This window comes from Pseudorasbora parva, chromosome 10, assembly GCF_024679245.1.
Source record: "Pseudorasbora parva isolate DD20220531a chromosome 10, ASM2467924v1, whole genome shotgun sequence".
In the NCBI taxonomy this organism is placed as follows: domain Eukaryota; kingdom Metazoa; phylum Chordata; class Actinopteri; order Cypriniformes; family Gobionidae; genus Pseudorasbora; species Pseudorasbora parva.
Window position 1 is genome coordinate 45,440,185 of NC_090181.1, and position 25,818 is coordinate 45,466,002.

The 25,818-nt window shown below is 41.3% G+C and overlaps 1 protein-coding gene across 1 annotated transcript in view; it reads left to right on the forward strand.

The window, feature by feature from the left end:
* The first annotated feature begins 8,834 nt into the window (after positions 1 to 8,834).
* The window catches only part of LOC137090471 (membrane-spanning 4-domains subfamily A member 12-like), a 31,364-nt gene continuing 14,380 nt past the window's right edge, over positions 8,835 to 25,818 (forward strand). The window contains exons 1-2 of the mRNA XM_067454433.1: positions 8,835 to 8,857; positions 18,079 to 18,264. Coding sequence (XP_067310534.1) covers positions 18,097 to 18,264 — 168 coding nt within the window. The 5' untranslated portion in view covers positions 8,835 to 8,857; positions 18,079 to 18,096. The remainder of the gene's footprint in view (positions 8,858 to 18,078; positions 18,265 to 25,818) is intronic.

Below are 25,818 nucleotides of genomic sequence, written 5' to 3' on the forward strand. Positions count from 1 at the left end.
GTAAGTAAACATCAGTAAACAACACGATTGTGTATAACGTTAGTTAATTTATCAATGGAGCATGCTATCTATGGTGTGTGTTTAAATACATTTGTTTAGCTGACTTGTTTAGTAGCTGACATGGCACCCCAGACCATCACTGACTGTGGGGACTTGACACTGGACTTCAGGCATTTTGGCATTTCCTTCCCCCCAGTCTTCCTCCAGACTCTGGTATCTTGTTTTCTGAATGACATGCACAAATTGCTTACATCCGAAAATATTACTTTAGACCACTGAGCAACAGCCCAGTGCTGCTTCTCTGTAGCCCAAAAGTGTCTTGACCTGGGGAATGCGGCACCTGTAGCCCATTTCCTGCTCACGCCTGTGCACGGTGGCTCTGGATGTTTCTCCTCCAGACTCAGTCCACTGCTTCCGCAGGTCCCCCAAGGTCTGGAAACGGTCCTTCTCCACAATCTTCCTCAGGGTCCGGTCACCTCTTCTCATTGTGCAGTGTTTTTTGCCACACTTTTTCCTTCCCACAGACTTGCCACTGAGGTGCCTTGATACAGCACTCTGGGAACAGCCTATTCGTTCAGAAATGTCTTTCTGTGTCTTACCCTCTGGCTTGAGGGTGTCAATGATGGCCTTCTGGACAGCAGTCAGGTCGGCAGTCTTACCCATGATTACGGTTTTGAGTAATGAACCAGGCTGGGAGTTTTTAAAGCCTCAGGAATCTTTTGCAGGTGTTTAGAGTTAATTAGTTGATTCAGATGATTAGGTTAATAGCTCGTTTAGAGAACCTTTTCATGATATGCTCATTTTTTGAGATAGGAATTTTGGGTTTTCATAAGCTTTATGCCAAAATCATCAGTATTAATACAATAAAAGACCTGAAATATTTCAGTTGGTCTGCAATGAATCTAAAATATATGAAAGTTTAATTTTTATTATTACATTATGGAAAATGACAAACTTTTATCACATATGCTATTTTTTGAGAAGGACCTGTATATAAAGTTCTTTGAATTTTAGGAGGAATCGCTTTTTTGTTAGACTATATAAAATATTAAATATAAGTCATTTTTCAGATACAGTAGGTTTATTTATTTAACATCTGTAGTTGTTTGATTAACATTGTTACATGTTTGGTCTGTTTCTGTAGTGTTTTGCCCCTGCACTGCCTGGTTTGAGTTATCACATGTTCCTTTGTTCTGTTTCCCGCCACTTGTCTGTTTCCATAGTCACCCTTGTTAGTTAAGTTTTGTCAGCTGTGTTTAGTTTATAATCATCTGTGTCACCTGTTCCCCTGGTTAGTCTAGTCTTTAGTGTGTGCATTTAGTTCCCTCATGTCATTCCTTCCTTGTCTGGTCTGAAATTAAGTTTATGGTGTTTGATGTTAAAAATAAAATAAATGTGCAGGCCACCTCAGTGATAAAACCATAGGATAAAACCTAAAACTCGAGCATTCGGATTGTGTTTTATTCACGGTGGACGGGAGAGTTTTGTGATCAGGAATGTACTGCTGATCAAGAAATACAAGTCTAGAAATGCATCTAAATAACAGCAAAGTTCAACCGTACGGTGCTCTGCAGGGGTCAAAAAGGATTATAAACAGTGCATTTTGAAGTGAAATATATTCTTTAAAACTTAGAGATGTGGATTCGGACAGCTATTACATCACCACACAACCTCAGTGTTTGTCAAAAGCAGTAAAGTTAGGTAACTCGGCTGGGGATTTTTATGCGGGTGGTGGGAGACAGACGGCAATAAAATCACAGACTAGCCCCTGTAACTTAAAGGTCCCGTTCTTCACGTGTTTTCGAAGCTTTGATTATGTTTACAGTGTGCAATATAACATGAGTTCATGTTTCGCGTGTAAAAAAACAGTATTTTTCACACAATTTACTTATCTGTACAGCGCTGTTTCCTCTGTCCTAAAAACGGCCTGATGATTTCCTTGTTCTATGAAATCCCTCCTTTAGAAAACACAGTAACAAACTGTGACGAGTTCTGATTGGGTCAGCGCTTCCCGTGTTGTGATTGGACAGCAGCTTAGCGCACTTTGCCCGGAAAGGTCTCGCCTCTTACCATAACGAGGAGGTGCAAGCGCTGAATGCGCGCTCTTCTCCACGTGGGAGATCAACAAGACCACGCCCCCTATTTTACGTGTTCTTGTGGGCGGAGGGTAAGTCAACAAACAGTTCTAGTGACGTAATTACATCCCTGCACTTCCTGCTGTAGTCCAAACCGGCCGTTCGCTGTAGGCTTTGAAAGGGAACTTCTGTTAAATAAAATATCTTGCTTGGCATTGAACTTTGAGCATTATAATTTTACAGGTATTATTTATGCTCTAACAGCAACATTACAAACTAACTAAAGTTTGAAAGATGGAATCGCGAAGAACGGGACCTTTAAATGATGACAATACCTTCTGACCCCACGAGAAACAGTTACCATCCGAATAGGTCTTCAGCCAACTCCTTCACCACTAACGGAGCTAGCTGGAAAATCAAACTTTTTTGCAATGGTTGCATCTTTCTCCGCCACCATTACTGAACTACAACTCAAACTAGCGCTCGACATCAACGTCATCGTTCTCAGCCACTCCCTCTGTTTGCTGATTGGACCAGTAAAAATTTGTTTGGAGAAAACCAAAGAATACACCGCAGTCCCAGACGTAGTTCTGAAGGAAAATGAAAATTGAGCGGAAGTACGTAGGAGGGTGGAGCAAGAGAGAGAGAGAGAGAGCTTCTGTTGTGTCATTCAGCACGATTCTGCCTTCACTTACTTGGATGACAAGACCCTAAAGACCCTGTTTCATTACCCTCTTGGCCTCCCAGACACCTCTGGACTGAACTAGAGAGAAGCTGTCACCCGGTGTCTGTAGAGTGTTGCATCCCGATCTGGAATGCAGCCAGTCCCCGTCCAGTGTCCCGTGACTTCTCCTCTCCCCATCCAGAATCCCAAGATATCTCCAGTTCCTGCCCAGAGTCCAGTGGGAGAAGACAGGTTAATAGACTGTCTCTGTCTCTCCGACTCCTGTCTCCAATCCAAAGTGGAATCCGCCTCCTGTGTCCAGTCCGAACTGGACTCCGCCTCCTGTGTCCGGTCCAAACTGGACTCCGCCACCTGTCTCCAATCCAGAGTGGACTTCGCCACCTGTCTCAAATCCAGAGTGGACTCCGCCTCCTGTCTCCAATCCTGAGTGGAATCCGCCTCCTGTCTCCAGTCCAGATTGGAGTCCGCCTCCTGTCTCCAGTCCAGAGTGGACTCCGACTCCTGTCTCTAGTCCAGAGTGGACTCCGAATCCTGTCTCCATAGTGGATTCTGCCTCCTGTTCCCAGTCCAGAGTGGACTCTGCTTTCAGTCTCTAGTCCAGAGGGGACTCTGCCTCCAGTCTCTAGTCCAGAGGGGACTCCACCTCCTGTCTCCAATCCCGAGTGGAATCCGCCTCCTGTCTCCAGTCCAGATTGGAGTCCGCCTCCTGTCTCCAGTCCAGAGTGGACTCCGACTCCTGTCTCTAGTCCAGAGTGGACTCTGAATCCTGTCTCCATAGTGGATTCTGCCTCCTGTTCCCAGTCCAGAGTGGACTCTGCTTTCAGTCTCTAGTCCAGAGGGCACTCTGCCTCCAGTCTCTAGTCCAGAGGGGACTCCACCTCCTGTCTCCAGTACAGAGTGGACTCCGCCCTTGTCTCTTGTCCAGAGTGGACTCCGACTCGTGTCTCTAGTCCAGAGGGGACTCCACCTCCTGTCTCCAATACAGAGTGGCCTCCGCCTCTTGTCTCTAGTCCAGAGGGGATTCCGCCTCCTGTCTCCAATACAGAGTGGACTACGCCTCCTGTCTCTAGTCCAGAGTGGACTACGCCTCCTGTCTCTATTCCAGAGTGGACTCCGCCTCCTGTCTCTAGTCCAGAGTGGACTCCGTCTCCTGTCTCCAATACAGAGTGGACTCCGCCTCCTGTCCCCAGTCCAGAGTGGACTCCGCCTCCTGTCTCCATAGTGGATTCTGCCTCCTGTTCCCAGTCCAGAGTGAACTCTGCCTCCTGTCTCTAGTCCATAGTGGACTCTGCTGGCTGTCTCAGGTCCAGAGTGAAGTCTGCCTCCTGTCTCTAGTCCAGATTGAACTCCTCCTCCTGTCTCTAGTCCAGAGTGGACTCAGCCTCCTGTCCCCAGTCCAGAGTGGACTCCGCCTCCTGTCCCCAGTCCAGAGTGGACTCCGCTGCCTGTCTCCAGTCCAGAGTGGACTCCGCTGCCTGTCTCCAGTCCAGAGTGGACTCCACCTAATGTCTCTAGTCCAGAGTGGACTCTGACTCCTGTCTCCATAGTGGATCCTGTTCCCAGTCCAGAGTGAACTCCGCCTCCTGTCTCTAGTCAAGAGTGGACTCCGTCTACTGTCTCTAGTCCAGAGTGAACTCTGCCTCCTGTCTCTAGAGTGGACTGTGGACATAACTGATTCTCTGGTGAGGCACAAACTAACATGGTGATGCCCATTGTGCATTATAGATCAAATAACATGATCATTATGACAAAACACATTCACTTACACATATTTGAAAATTAGAATACCAGATAGTTCATGATATAGTTAACATGTTATATTTTGAATAAAAAAGAAAAAAAAATACATCTGTGATGCAGCGCTATTGTGGCTGCTGTGTCATGAGAAGCATGATGCGTCGCCATGGAAAAAATAAGTCAATGCATTCTAAAATATTTAGTCAGAGAATATGGTCATATTTTAGCAAAATAAAGCAGAACCTTGAAGATGGTAAAAAAAAGAGAGAGAGAGAAAAAAAAACATTCTTTAATGTCATCCACCGTTGTTTTCTCTCTCTCTCTCTCTCTCTCTCTCTCTCTCTCTCTCTCTCTCTCTCTCTCTCTCTCTCTCTCTCTTTTTTTTTTTTAAAGTATCAGTTCAGGCATTGTTTAGGCACCGGTACCATTTTAAAGATAAGTTTGGCACCGGTATCGTTAAAAACCGAAACGATACCAAACCCTACATGTCTATCTGTTTATTAGGTCTTTCAGTTGTGTTTTGATTCGCTCACATGTTCCTTTTTGTTTTAGTTTTCCGCCACTTGTCTGTTTCCTAGGTTAACCTCGTCAGGTTAGTTCTGTTCAGCTGTGCTTAGTTAATCATCTGTATCGCCTGTGCTTCATTTATTCAATCATATGTGTTTGCATTTAAGCTCTTTATCTTCAGTCAGTCTTTGTCTGTTCTACGTAGTGTATCGCGTGAGTGTACCTTCCCAGATAGCAAGCATGTTTGGGCTACATGTGGGTATTATCTGGCACATGGCCCAGATACGGCATGGCTGAACAGATATGGGCCAGATTGTGACCATAATTGTTTTGCCATAACTTTAAAATCGGCGGGAAATGTTCTCTTGGTTCGCAACTCATTTTGAGGTATATGGCCCAGATAAGACTGTACACACAAGGGCCATATGTGTTTGAGCTATGGCACAAAGTGAGAAAGGCTGACTTGTGGTAAACCTTTGGATCATAAATGGAAAAACACAGGACACCTGAAATCAAGCGCAGCTGACATCCGAGGTTCCACAACTCAGGTGATTGCATGTCATTAGTGGAATGAATCTGACTGATACGGCACCATTTTCTCATCTGCTGAGAGTTGAGTTGAGTTTTCGGTCACGCATTTCTTTAGGTAAGTGAGGTTTTGGCATTTCAAAGTCTTTTTAAGGTTATTTTGTGCAGCATTATGTATTTGTTTGAGGAGGGTGTCGAATTAGCCTCAGTTGAGTGTGTGACAGTTTTGATCTCACAGTGTAACATGGCTTACAGCACTGATTATGTTTGTACAGCCTGACATGGAACAATCGTGAAGGACTATAATAAATCTGACAGTGTGCACCCGGGTTAAGCTTTGTTGCGGCCGCAATAAAGTTAGTTAGTTTTTTTTTGGCGCAAAAAATAAATTATTAAATTCAAATCTTAACCTGGCTAATGATAAATTACAATGATTTTAAAAAAAAGACAAATGATGACAGAATTGTATTTTTGGTTGAATTATCACTTTAGTTTAACATTTATTTTAATCATAATTATGCAGACCTAGTTTCCAGGTTGTATTGCTGTTCACATTATTTAAATGTAACTTTTTATTGCAGGTGCAGTTGGTTGAAACAACGCCAGTCCCAGCAACACACTTCCAACACTGATTAAAGGGGGGGTGAAACACTCAGTTTCAGTCAGTGTCATGTCAATCTTGAGTACCTATAGAGTAGCATTGCATCCTGCATATCTCCGAAAAGTCTTTATTTTTTTTATAATTATATAAGAAAGATGCGCTGTTCCGAGTCTTTCCGAAAAAAGCCGAGCGGGTGGGGGCGTATCGTGTGAGCGGAGCTAAATAATGACGTGTGCTCGCTGCTGCTATTGTGTTGAGTCGAGTGCGTCGTAAAGCTGTGTCATCCCTAACAGCGGGAAAAAAACTTTATTCAAAATAAAAATATGGCTTTTAATCAGATACAGCCATACATCTATGATCCGGAATCAGACCCAGAGGCTGCAGTTGAACAGGAGCAGCAGCAAAAACGACTAGAGCAGGACGTCTCTATGTGGTACAAGTTATACACTAACTATATAATATGCTTAGCGGCTTGTGTTATTTACATATTTATACTTGAATTATATCGTCGTATTTTTGTCTTTGAAGGTGTACATGTGGGAAGTGCAGTTGTGCACGTGTGTGTGTGTGTGTTTACGCATGGTTTGTGTAGACAGTAAGCGGACTGGTTTTGCACGGCAGGCTAAGTTAGTGTTTACATAGAAAGACACGGAATAGTAGCGCATTTGAATGAAGAAGCGTGATTATTTAGTTCAACATATTTCCCCACTCTTTGTGTATTGTTGAGTGCTTTTACAATACACAAACATAAAGTTACACATATAGTGGCCAGCTAAACAAATGTACACGCACTACACATCGCATGCTCCATTGATCAATTAACTATACGTGATCATGTTTGGGCTACTTGATGAGCATAGGCAATAACACAGACATTTGAAGCAGTCTCACTCACCGCCTGCGGTTCTAACGTTGGGACCTTTATCGTTGGGACTGCTCCATCCTTCAGCATTAGGCGATCGGGAAAATCCGGCGTCGAGCTGGGCCTTGTTTATGAAACAGTCGGCACCGAAATGCAGCGAACAGATATAAACATTCGCGCAACTCAGTTGCTGATCCGGAAAAGCAAATTACATCCACTGTTGCCTTAACGCGGGTTTTTGGGGAATCTGTGCAGGACTGTCTTGGTCTGGCAACCAAAAACGCACTTTTTTGGTGACATTGTTATGTGCACATCACCTGTCCAGCATCCTACAAGCCAGCGCTTTGATGGGCGTAGCCTGTTACTTTCGCTCTCTCCCTCTCTCTCTCTCACGCGCTTCCGGTAGAATTGTCCGTAAGGCCCATACAAGGAAATTCCGCCCCCATTAACGTCAAGGGGACGCATGATCTCAAAAAACTTGCCGAAACTTATGACTAACCGGAAGTAGTATTTTTGACAAAGAAATACTCCCATCAAACGTCCACCTTAACTTTTGAAACTTTGTCTGTGTTTAGTATGGGATTCCAAGTCTTTAACAGTGTAAAAAGATCAGTATGCATGAAACAGCATTTCACCCCCCCCTTTAATGTCACAATTCACCAGTGTGAGTGCCTGTGCTCACCACCAGAGGGCACTCAAAGTCGGACTGTCATTCTATCATAAACTACATTACCCATTATCCTTTGCCAGGACTCATTAGCACTCACTGTTTACACCTGTGTCTTATTCTGTTTTCCTCACCCTGGTTATCTCTGTTATTCACTGTTAAGTCTTGTTTTGTGTACACTGCATTTCTGAGCATTTTCCTCGGTTTTATGTCTCTTGGTTTGTTGGATTTCTTGCCTGTTTCCTGGATTACCCGTTTGCCTGTCTCTCCTGTCTTGTTTACCTTTTTGGACTGTTTGTGTGTGTATGACCTTTTGCCTGCTTTTGACTATGATTGTGGATTACCCTCTTAATAAATACTGCATTTGGATCTCCTACATTCTGTCTCAGAGCGGTTCTTTACAAATAGACACTTTTTTTTTCTCTTGTGAAGTTGTTGTTTTTTATCTTTAGCAAGTTACTGTGAATTATTTTTTTTTCCTCCCTTCCACTTTAACTCTCATTGCCAGTTTAGCATAATACACACTTGAAATTTGGTGTTACACTTTGAATGTTATTTATATTAATATAAAGGGTTTCTGATTAGCTGTAAATATTTGTCAAAAGTAAATTATTGAATACATTTTTGTTGTTGAGTGGTGTATTTACCATGGAGTTAATAAGACTTTTACATAATGCTCAAAGTTGCATGTGGGCCACATAAGCGCCATTAAATTTGAACAAAACTCAGCCATACTAAAATTCCACATAAGGGCGACATACAATTGTATTGTTTGGCTCACGTTTGGTGGAGTTATGGCACTGCTTTGGCTGTGCTGTAGTAAAGAAGAAGTGGGCCAGATCTGGGCCGGCAAACACAATCTAATCTGGGCCTCATCTAAATTGTTTATCTGGGCCAAAGGAAATTTGCTGACTGGGTTCTGCCTGTTTTGGGATCCTTGTGTAATTAAAAGTACCTGTTTGGGAACTTAAATCTTCGTCTTCTTCTGCCTACACAACACCTTGACACAATGACCATAATTTATGCTACCTTGTAGTTTTATATAGTTCTTTGAATTTTAGGAGGAAGGGCATCAACATAATATATAAAGGATGCTCATGTGACGCAAGCTCCTCCTTATCAGTTCTTCACAGTCCACACACACAAAGATACACCATAACAGCGATCAGACATCCTCATCAACAACTCATTTCAGGTAAAATATTTATGTATCAAGTTTTTGTTCTTCTTTTTCCTTCCCAGATAGCAGACAAACACTGAATCAGCGTTGAATCAATGTTAAGGCATCAATCAAAATATTATTGAATCAGTATTGAAATTTAACATTGATTTTTTCATCAGGATTGCACTGTGAAATGTTATTTCAATGATAAAAAATAGATCAAACTTGCTTTATGTACAGCAGGATTCTATGCCAGTTAATAGTCTCTGTTTTATTCCTTTCAATCACAGAACATGTACAGGTCCTTCTTAAAAATGTAGCATATTGTGATAAAGTTCATTATTTTCCATAATGTAATGATACAAATTAAACTTTCATATATTTTAGATTCATTGCACACCAACTAAAATATTTCAGGTCTTTTATTGTTTTAATACTGATGATTTTGGCATACAGCTCATGAAAACCCAAAATTCCTATCTCAAAAAATGAGCATATCATGAAAAGGTTCTCTAAACGAGCTATTAACCTAATCATCTGAATCAACTAATTTACTCTAAACACCTGCAAAAGATTCCTGAGGCTTTTAAAAACTCCCAGCCTGGTTCATTACTCAAAACTGCAATCATGGGTAAGACTGCTGTCCAGAAGGCCATCATTGACACCCTCAAGCGAGAGGGTAAGACACAGAAATAACCCAGATAGCAAGCATGTTTGGGCTACATGTGGGTATTATCTGGCACATATGGCCCAGATACGGCATGGCTGAACAGATATGGGCCAGTATGTGACCATATTTGTTTTGCCATAACTTTAAAATCGGCGGGAAATGTTCTCTTGGTTCACAACTCATTTTGAGGTATATGGCCCAGATAAGACTGTACACACAAGGGCCATATGTGTTTGAGCTATGGCACAAAGTGAGAAAGGCTGACTTGTGGTAAACCTTTGGATCATAAATGGAAAAACACAGGACACCTGAAATCAAGCGCAGCTGAACTCCGAGGTTCCACAACTCAGGTGATTGCATCTCATTAGTGGAATGAATCTGACTGATACGGCACCATTTTCTCATCTGCTCTCATGAGTTTTTGGTCACGCATATCTTTAGGTAAGTGAAGTTTTGGCATTTCAAAGTCTTTTTAAGGTTTTTTTGTGCAGCATTTTGTATTTGTGAGGAGGGTGTCGAATTAGCCTGAGTTGAGTGTATTTACCATTTCAATCCCATGTGTAACGCAGCGCACAGTCACCGAACGAGTCATTGATTGATGATTTAAAACTCTGGACTAGTTTTCTTGCATGCATCTGTTTTTAACGCGCCTCAACTATCGTACAGTCAGATATTTGAGACAGTTTTGATCTCACAGTGTAACATGGCTTACAGCACTGATTATGTTTGTACAGCCTGACAAGGAACAATCGTGAAGGATTTTAATAAATCTGACAGTGTGCACCCGGGTTAAGCTTTGTTGCGGCCGCAATAAAGTTAGGTTTTTTTTTGGGGCGCAAATAAATTACTAAATTCAAATCTTAACCTGGCTAATGATAAATTACAATGATTAAAAAAAAGTGACAAATTATGAAAGAATTATATTTTTGGTTGAACTTTCCCTTTAGTTTAAGATTTATTTTAATCATAATTATGCAGACCTAGTTTCCAGGTTGTATTGCTGTTAACATTATTTAAATGTAACTTTTTATTGCAGGTGCAGTCAGTTGAAACAACGCCAGTCCCGGCAACACACTTCCAACACTGATTAATGTCACAATTCACCAGTGTGAGTGCCTGTGCTCACCACCAGAGGGCACTCAAAGTCGGACTGTCATTCTATCATAAACTACATTACCCATTATCCTTTGCCAGGACTCATTAGCACTCACTGTTTACACCTGTGTCTCATTCTTTTTTCTGCCTGGTTATCTCTGTTATTCACTGTTAAGTCTTGTTTTGTGTACACTGCATTTCTGAGCATTTTCCTCGGTTTTATGTCTCTTGGTTTGTTGGATTTCTTGCCTCTTTCCTGGATTACCCGTTTGCCTGTCTCTCCTGTCTTGTTTACCTTTTTGGACTGTTTGTGTGTGTATGACCTTTTGCCTGCTTTTGACTATGATTGTGGATTACCCTCTTAATAAATACTGCATTTGGATCTCCTACATTCTGTCTCAGAGCGGTTCTTTACAAATAGACACTTTTTTCTCTTGTGAAGTTGTTTGTTATCTTTAGTAGGGTTTTTTTTCTTATTTTTTTTTTCTTCTACTTAACTCTCATTGCTGAGCATAATACACACTTGAAATTTGGTGTCACACTTTGAACGTTGTAGTGATTTTTACTTTTGTCCACCCAAGGACACTAAGTAAGAGTGATTGGTACTCACGTCACCGCTGACGTTGTAAATTTGGATCACACGTCACTTAAGGTGTGGTTATGAGTACATCAGATGACCACCTTCCCCCCTCTTAGTTTGGGACACTAGTCAAGGCCTTTTACCTTGGCTGTATGAGAACACTCCGCACAGGAGGCTGCCCAGTCATTTATAATGAATGTAAAGTGGGGGACAGTTGGTCAGCTGATTTATCTGAAAGATTGAGATTTCTAACTTGTAGAGCCTTTTCTGCTTTATCAGCACAAGGAAGACACAATTGTAATAAAATAGATTTTATTAACAAAAGATAAACAGAATAATTAACACAACTACTAAATGAATACAATGAATGATAAAGGAATAAAGTGCGTAAAATACATGTGAGTAAGTTAAGTGTGGCTATAGAAGAGTTGCGTTATCTTACGGAAAGATAAACTGTTGTTTCTCTGAAACTAAGGTGAAGAACCTTATTATGCATTTAAACAAAGATTATTTGTTATTAACTAGCATCAGTTATATTACTTTTAATGTAAATTTACAAAATTATATACTGATAATATACAACAATGCCAAGGTCTCTAGAAAGAGGTTTGGTTAAGTGATATTTACGTTCCACGTGGTTGAGTAAGCAGTCCGATGGTGATGACTTCTTCCAAAGGTTTTGCTGGGAGACAGTGCAGTGAAGAAAGGAGCTGGAATCTGTTTCAGCAGCCTTGAACACGAAGATCTGTGGGATGCCGATCTCCTGGGGCACCAAAGGGTCCTAAAATCTGGAACACGCAGATGAGGCCCTGAAGTAGGTGCAGAAGGTCCTTAACCTGGAACACGCAGACGAAGGAACCTTGAAGTGAAGGTTTGCTCTCCTGAGCTTAACCTTGTTGCAAATGTCTTTGTGTCTTCTGCCTCTTTGGACCAGACACTCAGAAGTTGGTCAATCTGCTCTGGTCTCTTTAGCATGGAGACTCTGGACGTGCTGTAGTCGTCTTGCTGGACTAAAACTCTGAACGTAGTGTTGGTTAATGTCTCTTTCCTCACAGGCTGGAGACTCAGAACGTTGTCGTATCTGTTGCTGCCTCACAAGCTGTAGATTCAGATCCTCGGATCTTGTGTTGTCTCTCTGGTTAAACCAGAGGCTCAGGACTTGGTTGCTCTGTCACAGTCTAATCCTCGGCGGACAGACTCAGAACTTGGTGAACTGTTTGTCTCTCGGATGTGGAGACTCAGAACCTGGTGAACTGTTTGTCTCTCGGATGTGGAGACTCAGAACCTGATTGCTCTGTCACAGTCTAATCCTCAACGGACAGACTCAGAACCTGATTGCTCTGTCACAGTCTAATCCTCAACGGACAGACTCAGAACCTGATTGCTCTGTCACAGTCTAATCCTCAACGGACAGACTCAGAACAAGGTGTGTCTACTGAAAGGGTACCTTTATCCTTTTCCGAATAGGAGGAGATTGCAATTTGGCACTTCTTCATTCCAGTGTTGCTATTGGCTGCTGGCATCAGAGGGGGCACACAGTGTGGCCCACCCTTCTTTCCCCTGTGGAACTCATTTGCATACTGTACACAGTTAGAAGTCTTAAAAGGGTCTTTAAAGTTCATCAGTGCATTTCTCACTTTCCAAACCACCATTAGAATACCCTTGGCAATTTTACTAAACAAATAGACACCAAACATGATGGAAAAAGATTGAACTGTCATGTGTTCATTCATTTGTTCATTAACAGCTGATTCTGTGTAAGATGTTGCATTACAAATAGCTATCACTGAGAATACTTATTTCTCTGAATAAGTATGAGATGGATATGTGTAGTTTACATCAGTCTTAAGGTTTCCAAACATAGTTGTGAATGGATTTGGATGGATCGTTTTGGTCTTTCTTTGTTGCACCCACTACTGCTGAGGTCCTGAGGAATGTTTATGGCCGTCACAAATCAGGACATTAGGGATCCGTCTCTAGATGGGTGAAGGGCAGAAACTGCATGTGGACCAATGAGAAGTCCTGTCCTTCCTGGGCTTGGTACTAGAGGTCTTCTTCTTGCCCTCAAAGAGGTGTCTGGCTGTTGTCCAAGCATCTTTATCTGATGGCATTGGACATCTTGTTTGTGCTAGTCCAACAAGATCCAATCAAAATGTAGCAAACCTTTGTCCACTGTTACGGGCAAAGCGGGGCCCGGCCATAAACTGGGCCCTGGAATGTGCTGTCCACTACAATGTTATTTATATTAATATAAAGGGTTTCTGATTAACTAAATATTTGACAAAAGTAAATTATTGAATACATTTTTGTTGTTGAGTGGTGTATTTACCATGGAGTTAATAAGACTTTTACATAATGCTCAAAGTTGCATGTGGGCCACATAAGGGCCATTAGATTTTAACATCAATTAAAATTCCATTTAAGGGCCACATACAATTATTTTGTTTGGCTCACGTTTGGTGGAGTTATGGCACTGCTTTGGCTGTGCTGTGGTAAAGAATAAGTGGGCCAGATCTGGGCTGGCAAACACAATCTAATCTGGGCCTCATCTAAACTGTTTATCTGGGCCAAAGGAAATTTGCTGACTGGGAAATTTCTGAACTAATAGGCTGTTCCCAGAGTGCTGTATCAAGGCACCTCAGTGGGAAGTCTGTGGGAAGGAAAAAGTGGCAAAAAAAAACGATGCACAACGAGAAGAGGTGAGCGGACCCTGAGGAAGATTGTGGAGAAGGACCGATTCCAGACCTTGGGGGACCAGCGGAAGCAGTGGACTGAGTCTGGAGGAGAAACATCCAGAGCCGCCGTGCACAGGCGTGAGCAGGAAATGGGCTACAGGTGCCGCATTCCCCAGGTCAAGACACTTTTGGGCTACAGAGAAGCAGCACTGGACTGTTGCTCAGTGGTCCAAAGTACTTTTTCAGATGAAAGCAAATTGCAAAGCAAATTTGAAAGCAAAATTTCGGATGAAAAAAAAAATGTCATTCGGAAATCAAGGTTGCCAGAGTCTGGAGGAAGACTGGGGAGAAGGAAAAACCAAAATGCCTGAAGTCCAGTGTCAAGTCCCCACAGTCAGTGATGGTCTGGGGTGCCATGTCAGCTGCTGGTGTTGGTCCACTGTGTTTTATCAAGGGCAGGGTCAATGCAGCTCGCTATCAGGAGATTTTGGAGAACTTCATGCTTCCATCACCTGAAACCACTGGTAACCAGCATAAGCATTTTTCATCCGACCAATAAAAGAAAAGTGTTTTTAATACAAAAAAAGTCAACCTTCAAATAATGATGTTCAGTTATGCACTCAGTACTTGGTGGGGAATCCTTTTGCAGAAATGACTGCTTCAATACGGCGTGGCATGGAGGCGATCAGCCTGTGGCACTGCTGAGGTGTTCTGGAGGCCCAGGATGCTTCGATAGCGGCCTTAAGCTCATCCAGAGTGTTGGGTCTTGCGTCTCTCAACTTTCTCTTCACAATATCCCACAGATTCTCTATGGGGTTCAGGTCAGGAGAGTTGGCAGGCCAATTGAGCACAGTAATACCATGGTCAGTAAACCATTTACCAGTGGTTTTGGCACTGTGAGCAGGTGCCAGGTCGTGCTGAAAAACCAAATCTTCATCTCCATAAAGCTTTTCAGCAGATGGAAGCATGAAGTGCTCCAAAATCTCCTGATAGCGAGCTGCATTGACCCTGCCCTTGATAAAACACAGTGGACCAACACCAGCAGCTGACATGGCACCCCAGACCATCACTGACTGTGGGGACTTGACACTGGACTTCAGGCATTTTGGCATTTCCTTCTCCCCAGTCTTCCTCCAGACTCTGGCACCTTGATTTCCGAATGACATGCAAAATTTGCTTTCATCCGAAAAAAGTACTTTGGACCACTGAGCAACAGTCCAGTGCTGCTTCTCTGTAGCCCAGAAGTGTCTTGACCTGGGGAATGCGGCACCTGTAGCCCATGTCCTGCACACGCAGGAAAAAGCCTCAGGAATCTTTTGCAGGTGTTTAGAGTTAATTAGTTGATTCAGATGATTAGGTTAATAGCTCGTTTAGAGAACCTTTTCATGATATGCTAATTTTTTGAGATATGAATTTTGGGTTTTCATGAGCTGTATGCCAAAATCATCAGTATTAAAACAATAAAAGACCTGAAATATTTCAGTTGGTGTGCAATGAATCTAAAATTTATGAAAGTTTAATTTGTATCATTACATTATGGAAAATAATGAACTTCATCACAATATGCTAATTGTTTGAGAAGGACCTGTAGCTGCCTACGGAACTTAAGGATCTCACTATTTTCAATTTATTTCTTGCTGCATTAAAGATTAAATTGTAATGATGTAATTGTGATCTGCTCTCGTGATGATATCTCACAGCTGAAGCAGAGTTAAGAGCTGATTGTATTTCCCCTCACCGCGCTAACAGGTCAATCAGTTCTAGTTCTGCTTCAGCTGTGAGATACTCTCACGAGTAGCGACCAATGCCAGAAATTCATCTAAACGTACGATCGCCTCTTGTTTCTACATTGGACCATATTTTAGCATCAAAATGATCGTACCGTGCAATCGCGCATGCATTGATTGACTAGATTTTGAGTTGATCTTATATTGTCTCAAAATCCAAATTAATGAAATAGGATAGACTCACAAGTCCATGAATGCAAGCGCGGCACTGTTTCCACAAATGCACTCTTTGTTGCTCGCACAGATTACGTTAATCATCTTGATCATCCCATAGATAAATGAACAACAAAAATGCACAAAAAAAAGAAAGAAACAAAAAAAGAGTTGCACCAGTCAGAATTCGGTTCGAAATCGGACTAAAATCACAAAGTACGCAAATCTTAAGAAATAAAGATGAATAAAAATATGATAGGGTTTGGTTAAACAAACTGAAACTCAATGTATTAAGATTATCCCAACCATTGGTTGTGTAGGAGGGCATTCACGTGACTCTATTTACATCACAGTTCACTTTGACTCGCCCAGGAGAAAGCACACAAGTTGTAAGAAATAAATATAAATAAAATTGAGATGAATTGTATTCATACTTTTGTACTTACCTTTAAAAACACTGTCGCTGTCTTTTTCGCGTTTTAAAGGGTTAGTTCACCCAAAAATGAAAATTATTTCATTAATTACTCACCCTCATGTCGTTGGACACCTGTAACACCTTCGTTCATCTTCAGAACACAAATGAAGATATTTTTGTTGAAAGCTGATGGCTGAGAAAGGCTTCAAAAAGGCCTCCATTGGGATTCAGTACATTTCCACTGACCCACTCACAAGACCCATAAAGGCACTAAAGACTTCGTTACAAAGTCCATCTCACTACAGTGGCTGTACAATAATTTTACCAAGCGGCGAGAAGAGTTTTTATGCGCAAAAAAATAAATAAAAAAAATGACTTTATCTGCCAAGATATTGTCTTCCGTGGAGGTCTCAGACGTGAACTCACGTGATAGCGGCGCTCCTCCTCTTCCGAGTCGTGTATTCGCTATGATTCGAACGGCGAAGCTGCGTCATATTCTCGCGCATGCGTCGAGTTCCCGTCAATAATTTGGTGGATTATATCGTTATTTTGATTTTGTTTTTGCGCACAATAACTATTTTCGTCGCATTGTAAAATGATTGTACAGCCACTGTAGTGAGATGGACTTTGTAACAAAGTCTTTAGTGCCTTTATGGGTCTTGTGAGAGGGGCAGTCGAAATGTACTAGATCACAATGGAGGCCTTTTTGAAGCCTTTCTCAGCCATCAGCTTTCAACAAAAAATCTTCATTTGTGTTCTGAAGATGAACGAAGGTGTTACAGGTGTCCAACAACATGAGGGTGAGTAATTAATGACATAATTTTCATTTTTGGGTGAACTAACCCTTTAAGTCTGTTCAGCTGTGCTTGCTTTGATCTGATTGGTGGTTCTCTTGAAGGTGCATTACCGCCACCTGCTGGATTGGGTTGTGGAACATTCGATAGGTAGGGAAAAATATTATAAATACTTTATTAACCCTGTATTCTTTAGATACAAAATTAAATGCATATCAATTCTACATGATTTAAATAATAATAATAATAATTGTAAATAATAAATATATTTTTTTTTTTAGGTAGATAAGCTATGATTTATTTATAACTGGATGACCACAAGAATTAAGACTCTATATATCTCACTGCATGTGCTGTAGCTAGCAGGAAAAAAATAGAGGATTGGAGATGTTTTCTATGATGGAGTAGATTTTAAAACAATAATAAAAATATTATTATTATTATTAATAATAATAATAATAATAACAATTAGAATATAATAATCAAATAGTTCATCCCATTGAGTTTAATTTATGGTTGGAGTTCTTTGTTAATCTGCACACTCTTTGGCGGAGATTCATCCTTTAAGGTTCATAATGAATGTGCTCAAGTTTCACAGAAATTTACCCAATTGATTTGGATTTGCTTTAACATGTTTAATGATGGGACAGATAGATTGACCATAAGCCTCACCAGTGGAGAATTAAGCTGACTAAACATCAGCATTGATTCAATGTTTGTCATTTCAACACTGAAAAGCGTGGCATTATCAACATTGATCCAATATTATTTAGCAGTGAATTTTCAACCTCAACCAAAATGATGATTCTGATGGAATTTCAACATTGACTCAATGTCACAATGCTATCTGGGTTGTAATTATTTGCACACACATTCATATACATAAATGAAACCAGCCCTTATCTTTTGACACCGTGTAAACTGTTGTTATACTTTGGCACATAAAGGTCTATTTAGTAGTTTTGTGATTTATTTGGACAAGGGCATCAGCTGATGCTTTAATCATAAATACCGAACTGTACATGAAACACAAAAAATAACTTTACAACCTTAAGTGAGCTGCAGAATTTAATGCTTAATTACAGGTGAAACCTTTCCCTACAATGGAAACGAGCAAGGTCATCTCCACTGACAAAGCTACAGTTGTGATCCAAGTAAATCCACAGGTGACACAAAATATTGTAAATGGAGATGATGGACAGGAGACCAGAGGAGCAAATGGCAATACGGCTCTCGCTGAATTTTTCAAAGCACAACCAAAGGCATTGGGGGTAATGCACTTAATGATGAATTATAATTGTGTATGATTTTGGGAATATTTTTTATGGCCAGATTTACCACCAGATTGCTCCAGCTCAAACCCTATTTTGGTATTAAAACCTTCTGTCAGGATTCACTAAAGACACGCAGTGAAACATTACTGTGCGTTCACACCGCCGCCGGCGAGAGCGTCAAAATTCGCTTTGGCCACCCTGCCAACAATGGTGTATAAAGATTCGTGGACGCATTGGCACTCTGATGTAGATCAAATGCTTGGTCTTTTTTTAAACTGTATTTAAAGAGGCCGCAAAGCAAACAAGCATGTTGATCGGCAGACTGACCACAAGCAGTGTATAAATTAACCTCATGAAATCATTTAAATGTGAAAGTAAGAATGAATTGCATTCCCGCTGAAAAACAAGTGCATATAAAAGTGTTGCGCGCCTTCTTAGCAAATTACTATCACTATGAATGACCACGTCATAAATAATAGGGAAACCCGCACAGCAATGATCAACTTATCCTCTATTTGGCATGGGAACTAATGTGGTCGGAACCAAAGTTTACAGGCCTGCGTTCTCTGGATTTCTCTCAAGCGGCGCACTTCTACATTCCAATTGGCTGCCGCCGGTTGCCGCCGAACTGCGTCATAGCTCATTACCATAAAGTTGAGCTGATTTCAACTCTCCTCGACGCCCAAATCATCCAAGAAGCGCCGCTCTCGCCTGAGCTCGCTGCCGGCTTCCACTGAAAATGAATGACTTCCGGCCACCTTGATGCTCTCGCCGCAGGCGGTGTGAACACATGGTTAGCGCTGTAAAGATGTGGACAGGGTTATTTCTGTGGCTGATCTTATTGCTTATGCATTTTTAGGAGTTTCCCTTTCAGACACAGTATTTGTGGGAGGAGAGTATTTAAATCAATCACTCAAGCTGATTTATAGATTTGTGCTCGTCAGTTTACTGTGTTTACTCCATTATTTACCACCCAAAGGCCCGTCTTAAACCAGACACTAATCTGCGCTGCTCTTTGTAGTTTGTGTAAGTCATGATGGAAATGATCGGCTTTGTCTGTGTTCTTTAATGTGTTTCCGCAGTAGATCAAACGCAGAACATGCAAATTGCAATACAGACTCATTCGAAAAACTTGTTGATCATGCCTCTTGTGCAATTGAAAATACAGAGCAGACTCCCCAGAACAATGTTCAATCTTAAATAGACAAACTCCCGCATTGCTTCGTCCCCCTACGAGGCCACTCCCAAAACCACCTCTACTGGATTACTGGATCACTTTCCCACCGCGTTCATTTTCATAAAATCAGTTCAGTTAGTGAACAGACACTACAATTAAAAACTGAAGGTGTGTGTTCAATGTGAGTGAGCCAAGCAAGAGTTACGGCACAAACTCAGCAGAAGTCAGATTACATTCATCAGGAGAGCTGAGGTAAGCGGAGTCAGATTACATTCATCAGGAGAGCTGAGGTAAACTGAGTCAGATCACATTCATCAGGAGAGCTGAGGTAAGAGGAGTCAGATTACATTCATCAGAAGAGCTGAGTTAAGAGGAGTCAGATTACATTCCTTAGACATCTGACGTAAGTGGAGTCAGATCACATTCATCAGGAGAGCTGAGGTAAGAGAAGTCAGATTACATTCATCAGGAGAGCCGAGTTAAGAGGAGTCAGATTACATTCCTTAGACATCTGACGTAAGTGGAGTCAGATCACATTCATCAGGAGAGCTGATGTAAAAGGAGTCAGATTACATTCATCAGGAGAGGTGAGGTAAGAGAAGTCAGATTACATTCATCAGGAGAGCCGAGTTAAGAGGAGTCAGATTACATTCCTTAGACATCTGACGTAAATGGAGTCAGATCACATTCATCAGGCGAGCTGATGTAAAAGGAGTCAGATTACATTCATCAGGAGAGCTGAGGTAAGAGGAGTCAGATTACATTCATCAGGAGAGCTGAGGTAAGAGGAGTCAGATTACATTCATCAGGAGAGCTGAGGTAAGAGGAGTCAGATTACATTCATCAGGAGAGCTGAGGTAAGAGGAGTCAGATTACATTCATCAGGAGAGCTGAGGTAAGAGGAGTCAGATCACATTCATCAGGAGAGCTGATGTAAAAGGAGTCAGATTACATTCATCAGGAGAGCTGAGGTAAGAGGAGTCAGATTACATTCATCAGGAGAGCTGAGGTAAATGGAGTCAGATTACATTCATCAGGAGAGCTGAGGTAAATGGAGTCAGATTACATTCATCAGGAGAGCTGAGGTTAGAGAAGTAAGATTACATTCATCAGGAGAGCTGAGGTAAGAGGAGTCAGATTACATTTATCAGGAGAGCTGAGGTAAATGGAGTCAGATTACATTCATCAGGAGAGCTGAGGTAAGAGGAGTCAGATCACATTCATCAGGAGAGCTGAGGTAAATGGAGTCAGATTACATTTATCAGGAAAGTTGAGGTAAGAGGAGTCAGATTACATTCATCAGGAGAGCTGAGGTAAATGGAGTCCGATTACATTCATCAGGGGAGCTGGGGTAAGCGGAGTCAGATTACATTCATCAGGAGAGCTGAGGTAAATGGAGTCAGATTACATTCATCAGGAGAGCTGAGGTAAAAGGAGTCAGATTACATTCATCAGGAGAGCTGAGGTAAGAGGAGTCAGATTACATTCATCAGGAGAGCTGAGGTAAGCGGAGTCAGATTACATTCATCAGGAGAGCTGAGGTAAGCGGAGTCTGATTACATTCATCAGGAGAGCTGAGGTAAGCGGAGTCACATCACAATCATCAGAAGAGCTGAGGTAAACGGAGTCAGATTACATTCATTAGAAGAGCTGAGGTAAAAAGGAGTCAGACTACATTCACCAGAAGAGCTGAGGTAAGCAGAGTCAGAATACATTCATCACTAGAGCCGAGTTAAGAGGAGTAAGATTACATTCATCAGGAGAGCTGAGGTAAGCAGTGGCGCCACCAGGGAGTGGCCACCCCTGGCGAACCCCTGGCCACCCCACTGGCCACCCCACTGGCCATGGCGTAGGTTTGGGGGGGACGCTAGGTACTAGTCCAATCAATATTTAAAATAAGCAAAATACGGGACGCGATGCACAAGATTGCGTTTTAGCGGCGCTTTGCTGCCATAGCAACGGAGTCTCGAGAACATGCGCTGGAAACTTGCACGTTTTTTAAAAAAACATGTCGAGCTCGCATCCACAGTTTGAACGCAAGAGGTTTTCCTGATATAGGGCTGAATAGAAAAAAAAAAGGTATCATGAGTGGGTCTGTCCAGTAACTTAAGATGAACCTAAGACAAACTGCACCCTTTGCAGAGAAGCATTTCAGTGTCTCAGACTGTCTGACTTTAAGCATGCGATGACAGACACATCCGTGAACTAAAGGTAGGCCTATTGTTTTTTTAATGGATAACATAATATAATATTCCATACATTATCAGAGCTTGGCAGATTTATTTTTCTAGACATTAGAACGGTTAATTAATAGATTATAGCCTATTAATGTTATCAATTTATCATTTAGCAGTTTGATATTTAACAAATATTTAGATTAAAATGAGACAAATAATTACATAATAATATAGTCATAATAGTAAATTAATAAAGAGGATTAAACATTTTTGAATTTCAGAATTGTCAGTAAAGTGGTTACTGGTTCAGATGACTGCTTAAAGAGACAGTGCACCCAAAAATGAAAAATCTGTCATAATTTCCTCACCCTCAAGTTGTTCCAAACCTGTATGCATTTCTTTATGTAGAACACATACGAAGACACATTCCTAGCATGGAAGTCAATGTTGCCCCCAAAGCAAACATTTGGTTACAAACGTTCTTCAAAATATATTATTTTATGTTCAACAGAACGAAGAAACTCATACAGGTTTGGAACATCATGAGGGAGAGTAAATGATGACAGAAATTTCATTTTTGGGTGAACTATTCCTTTAAAGTACACCAATACAGGCTTCTAAAGAGTTCTTCAGAAATAAATAAAATAATCAAAAGTAAAATAATTTAAAATGTGTTCTGTTGCAAGTTTACATACTTGATTCCATGTTTATTGTTGAGCAGTTGTCATTGTTTCATTGTCACTCTTATCACTCTTTAATTGCCAAGTTCATAAATTATTTTCAAAAACGGATTCAAAACTGATTTTGAAAAAAAAAAACATACACACAAAATAACTTATTTTCAATATAAAAAGTGATTGTGGACTGGATATTTTTTGACCTTTTATCACAGTCTTGGACATGTCAAAGATTAATAACAACACTGGCTTTGATGCATTGTTACCTTGTGTGCAGCGTCAGATTTACATTTTTTTAATCCCTCATTTATATGCAGTTATTATACTCTATACAAATGCCAGAAACTAAGCTTTTTTTTTTCAGCACAGGCCTATCTAAAGGGTTAATGGTGCCACCTGGTTATCAACTGTAAAAAATACACATTTTACCTCTTCCCAACTGGGAAAACCACCAACAATCAAAAAAGCATGATTATATGGTGTCATGGCTTTCCAATCAAAAAACGTGGCTATAATGGAAGTCAATGGGGCAAAAACAGGCACGAACAGTAAACGAGGGAGAAAAAATCTGATGCTGCACAAAAACTAACAATGCATCAAAGCTAATGTTGTTACTAATCTTTGACATGCCCAAGACTTTTATATACAGTCTTGTTCAAAATAATAGCAGTACAATGTGACTAACCAGAATATTCAAGGTTTTTCGTATATTTTTTTATTGCTACGTGGCAAACAAGTTACCAGTAGGTTCAGTAGATTCTCAGAAAACAAATGAGACCCAACATTCATGATATGCACGCTCTTAAGGCTGTGCAATTGGGCAATTAGTTGAATTAGTTGAAAGGGGTGTGTTCAAAAATTTTTTGTGAAGAAACGGAGAAGCGGAGTCAGATTACACTCATCAGGAGAGCTGAGGTAAGAGGAGTCAGATTACATTCATCAGGAGAGCTGAGGTAAGAGGAGTCAGATCGCATTCATCAGGAGAGCTGAGGTAAGAGGAGTCAGATCGCATTCATCAGGAGAGCTGAGGTAAGAGGAGTCAGATTACTTTCATCAGGAGAGCTGAGGTAAGAGGAGTCAGATTACACTCATCAGGAGAGCTGAGGTAAGCGGAGTCAGATTACATTCATCAGGAGAGCTGAGGTAAGAGGAGTCAGATTACATTCATCAGGAGAGCTGAGGTAAGAGGAGTCAGATCGCATTCATCAGGAGAGCTGAGGTAAGAGGAGTCAGATTACTTTCATCAGGAGAGCTGAGGTAAGAGGAGTCAGATCGCATTCATCAGGAGAGCTGAGGTAAGAGGAGTCAGATCGCATTCATCAGGAGAGCTGAGGTAAGAGGAGTCAGATTACATTCACCAGGAGAGCTGAGGTAAGAGGGGTCAGATTACATTCATCAGGAGAGCTGAGGTAAACGGAGTCAGATTACATTCATCAGGAGAGCTGAGGTAAGAGGAGTCAGATTACATTCATCAGAAGAGCTGAGGTAAGAGGAGTCAGATCACATTCATCAGGAGAGCTGAGGTAAACGGAGTCAGATTACATTCATCAGGAGAGCTGAGGTAAACGGAGTCAGATTACATTCATCAGGAGAGCTGAGGTAAGCGGAGTCAGATTACATTCATCAGGCGAGCTGAGGTAAGAGGAGTCAGATTACATTCATCAGGCGAGTTGAGGTATGAGGAGTCAGATTACATTCATCAGGCGAGCTGAGGTAAGAGGAGTCAGATTACATTCATCAGGCGAGCTGAGGTATGAGGAGTCAGATTACATTCATCAGGCGAGCTGAGGTAAGAGGAGTCAGATTACATTCATCAGGCGAGTTGAGGTATGAGGAGTCAGATTACATTCATCAGGCGAGCTGAGGTAAGAGGAGTCAGATTACATTCATCAGGCGAGTTGAGGTATGAGGAGTCAGATTACATTCATCAGGAGAGCAGAGGTAAGCGGAGTCAGATTACATTAACCAGGAGAGCTGAGGTAAGAGGAGTCAGATTACATTCATCAGAAGAGCTGAGGTAAGTGGAGTCAGATTACATTCATCAGGAGAGCTGAGGTAAATGGAGTCAGATTACATTCATCAGGAGATCTGAGGTAAGAGGAGTCAGATTGCATTCATCAGGAGAGCTGAGGTAAGCGGAGTCAGATTACATTCATCAGGAGAGCAGAGGTAAGCGGAGTCAGATTACATTCACCAGGAGATCTGAGGTAAGAGGAGTCAGATTGCATTAATCAGGAGAGCTGAGGTAAGAGGAGTCAGATTGCATTCATCAGGCAAGCTGAGGTAAGAGGAGTCAGATTACATTCACCAGGAGAGCTGAGGTAAGAGGAGTCAGATTACATTCATCAGGAGAGCTGAGGTAAGCGGAGTCAGATTACATTCATCAGGCGAGCTGAGGTAAGAGGAGTCAGATTACATTCATCAGGAGAGCTGAGGTAAGAGGAGTCAGATTACATTCATCAGAAGAGCTGAGGTAAACGGAGTCAGATTACATTCATCAGGAGAGCTGAGGTAAGAGGAGTCAGATTACATTCATCAGAAGAGCTGAGGTAAACGGAGTCAGATTACATTCATCAGGAGAGCTGAGGTAAGCGGAGTCAGATTACATTCATCAGGCGAGCTGAGGTAAGAGGAGTCAGATTACATTCATCAGGAGAGCTGAGGCAAGAGGAGTCAGATTACATTCATCAGGAGAGCTGAGGTAAGAGGAGTCAGATTACATTCATCAGGAGAGCTGAGGTAAGAGGAGTCAGATTGCATTCATCAGGCGAGCTGAGGTAAGAGGAGTCAGATTACATTCATCAGGCGAGCTGAGGTAAGCGGAGTCAGATTACATTCATCAGGAGAGCTGAGGTAAGAGGAGTCAGATTGCATTCATCAGGCGAGCTGAGGTAAGAGGAGTCAGATTACATTCATCAGGTGAGCTGAGGTAAGAGGAGTCAGATTACATTCATCAGGCGAGCTGAGGTAAGCGCGGGCAAACATTCAAATATACTCCAGGGTTTCTACTGATACAAAGCCATATGCTAAATCGCTGAAGTAACCCTTTAAATCCTGAATCCCAACTTTTCCTAAGAAATGCATACTCCGACTAAAACAAATACAGTTTGTGGATCCTTTGCACTAAAAGCATAATTATGATCTCATTTGAAAGCAGACACCTGGCAGTTTACTGTAAAGTCAAAATGATATTTTTTATAATCAAAAATAGCTATAATAAGCTTCAAATTTTTGTAAAGTTATTAGAAATATTTTTTTATGAAATCTCTTTATGAAAATAAAATTGAAGTTGGCCTTATAGCAATCTAGAAATGCACTACAGCTAAAGCCACAAGTCTGACCATGTTATATTTCAGATCTGAAGATAAGTCTAAAACTCTGAATTTTTTTAAATGTTTTACAAGATCGTTTCATGTGATTTTATTTTGAGATATCTCTAAAATATCAACTGATGTTTATTGCCATGTCTTCTTAGCTTTCATTCAATCTATTGCCTCTATTGTTTAGAGGTGCAAACTGC